Here is a 2,889-nt window from a genome sequence, read left to right on the forward strand (position 1 = left end):
CCGCCGCCACACTTCCAGTCTCCCGGGGCAGCCCCCCAGGGCGGAGGCGGCGGGGACAGCAACGCCAACCCTCCACCCCAGTGTTCCTTTGACCTGACGCCCTACAAGACGGCGGAGCATCACAAGGACATCTGCCTCACGGTCACCACCAGCACCATCCAGGTGGAGCACCTGGCCAGCTCTTAGAGATCCGTGCTGCCACCCCCCGGGGCGAGGAGCAAGCAGCTCTGGTCCCTTCTCTCTCCGACTCCGCTTGGTGGGAAACATCCTCTTCCTCCTCGACAGGCCTTGGCTCCGCCTCCTGGGCCTCCGGCCCGGCTTTCCTTCTCGAGATAGCATCCTTACTCTCAATGCCTCTCCCAAAGGAACAGCAGCCCTCCTGATCGACAAAGGAACACTGAGCTGGCGGTGTCACACAGCAGCCTCCCCTCCCAAGCAGAGCTTTTAAGACGGGGTTGGTGCTCAAGGGAAGGATGTGCTGTGACCTCACAGAAACTGGTTCGGTGTGGGCACTTAACCCTGTCCTTACCCTCCTCATCCTCCAAGTTTGGGCCGGTAGGAGACTAGAGGCTGGCCCTGCCAGACAGCAGAAAAGGGAGCCCCAAATGCAACCAGCCTCCTGTTCTGTTCTTGCCTGCAGGAGAACAGAGGTTTCTCACAAGCCCCAGCCCTTAAGAGCCATTTTCTTCCCCTATGTGATCTCACTTCACTTCCTGGCAACTGCTGGTAGAAGGAGATTTGAGTAGGGATTAGACCTCCTTTCGTTTGTGAGGGGGCAAGGGCTGAGATGTGGTCCCCAAGGGGCCAGAGATTCCCACGTGGTCACGTGTGGCTTAAAAGTGGGTTATGGTTTCACTGATTTCCTCGGAGCCTGTCCTCCGTTGCCAGCCTAGGCCCTATCGTCTTGGTCTCCCCAGCCCAGCCCCCCGGAGCTGTGGGAGCTTTGTGTTCTCCAGGAAGCCCCAAAAGAAAGGGTGCTGCAGAGAATGGAGAGTTCAGGGCAAACACAAGGACTGGACTTAGCTCCCTAGGTGCCACGGTCAGATGCCGGACACGGATTTATATATAAATATATATATATAAATATATATATACCCACTCATCACGGCCATCTTTGTTGTAACCATTTCTGTGTTTATAAATGCATTATCTCTGAGAATTTTCATATTTGATGTTTTGGTTGTTTTATTTTTCTTTTTTTCCTCCTCCACCCTGTCCTCTGGCCACAGCATTTTGATTTCTTTTCATCTCTTTTTTTTTAATCGTACAGATTTCAGAGAAAAGGAAATTTTAAAAAAATCAGGAAACAAGTTGTTATAAAGCAATTTAAAAATGAAGAAAAAAAAAACTTATGTACAAACCAAGGGGTGTTTTTAGAACATTGTATAGAAATAAATTCATGTAAAAGGATCAGAGGCAGTGGAACTGCTGATGTGAATGAGCATGGGAAAAGCTATTTGGGGAGACGTCCAAGGACAGTGCTGAGGATTTGCACCAGGGTGTGTGTGTATGTGTGATGAGCACGTGCTTGTGTGATGAGGCGCCATGTGTGAGTCCCCAGAAGGTGCAGTTTTGGAATCTCAAGCGCAGGCCTGGTTTGTGATGATTTCTACATACACATTCTGTCGTGAGGTTTGCATTGCCAGCTATGGGAGAGCAAGGTTTCTGTCTATGTTAACAAAACAGCTAAGCTCCCAGTGGGGGAAAAGTCTGGCCTCTTGGAAGGACCTGTACTCCTGCCTAAGCCTTGCTTGGTGCACGGACTCTGTCTAATTGCAGTTGGCCGTGTTTCTATACGTATGTCCGTTATCTTGTGGCACCTAAAACCAGAGGTCTTCAGTGGTGGCCATCATGACTGGCTAGTGGGTGCAGGGTTGTCTGATGATGCAGGACGACTGTGGTCCTGAGGAGTGAGATGTGCTTAGGAACCCGGACTTTAGCTGTGGCTCTGTCCATCAACCAGTGTTAGCCAGGATGCTTCTTCAACTGTTAATGAAGCGACTGGACTAGACGACTTCTGAGATACCTTTTTGAGGATTAAAAACCCTGCTGTAAGCACTGAAAGAGTTGTGACGTGGCTCCCACATCTGAGAACTGGTAGTTTTCTGGGACTGCTGGCCAACAGCTCATTTCCTGATTGGGTGTGAGTGAAGTAATGCCCACTTAAATTTAGGGCCAGGCTTAGCTGGGCATGGTGGCGCATGCCTGTGGTTCCAGCCACTTGGAAGGCTGAGGCGGAAGGATGGCCCGAGCCCAGCAATTCGAGGCTGGGGTGGCCGTGAGTGTGCCATTGCACTCCAGCCTGGGCAACGGAATGAGGCTCTGACTTCAAAATAAAAAATTGGGGCTGGGTGTCGTGCGTGGCACCTGAGATTGTGTCTCAATATGTAGTGTGATACCGATGTGTCATATGTGGCCAAATAGGCCAATGTTTATCAGCTTCCTGGATATTTACTACTGCTTTTGGCCCATTCCTGCCAACTCTTGAAAAGGCCTGGACAGCCCCAGTGTCAGAACCAGAATCGACTCTTGTGGACACACTCGCACTCATTGCACCAAGCCTACGCGGTGGTTACTATTACTATTACTTTCGTTTGAAAAAAATGGGCACAGAGATCAAATTATTCACCCAAGGGCATGACTCACGTGAGGAGGGTGAAGGCCATTTGCACGCTAGTAAACCTGGGGTTTTACCTTCACATGCTTGATCGAAACCATGAAGCTGAGTCTGTCTCGTGTTTAAAACCTGCCATGAGGCTGGGCAGGGTGGCTCAAGCCTGCAATCCCAGCCCTCCGCGGGCAGAGGCAGGAGCCTACGGCAACATAGCGAGTCCTGTTTCTACCAAAAAAAAAAAGCCGATCGCGGTGGCGTGGTCCTGTAGTCCCAGC

The 2,889-nt window shown here is 50.9% G+C and overlaps 1 protein-coding gene across 1 annotated transcript in view; it reads left to right on the top strand.

Annotated features, from left to right (window-relative positions):
* Nucleotides 1-1,410, top strand: part of LOC103275855 (zinc finger protein 384-like) — a gene marked incomplete at its 5' end in the record, with an annotated part of 2,511 nt that extends 1,101 nt beyond the window's left edge. The window contains one exon of the mRNA XM_021706309.1: nt 1-1,410. Coding sequence (XP_021561984.1) covers nt 1-186 — 186 coding nt within the window.
* Between the last annotated feature and the right edge of the window lie 1,479 nt (nt 1,411-2,889).

This window comes from Carlito syrichta, unplaced genomic scaffold, assembly GCF_000164805.1.
Source record: "Carlito syrichta isolate Samal-C Ts95f unplaced genomic scaffold, Tarsius_syrichta-2.0.1 Scaffold115661, whole genome shotgun sequence".
Classification (NCBI taxonomy): domain Eukaryota; kingdom Metazoa; phylum Chordata; class Mammalia; order Primates; family Tarsiidae; genus Carlito; species Carlito syrichta.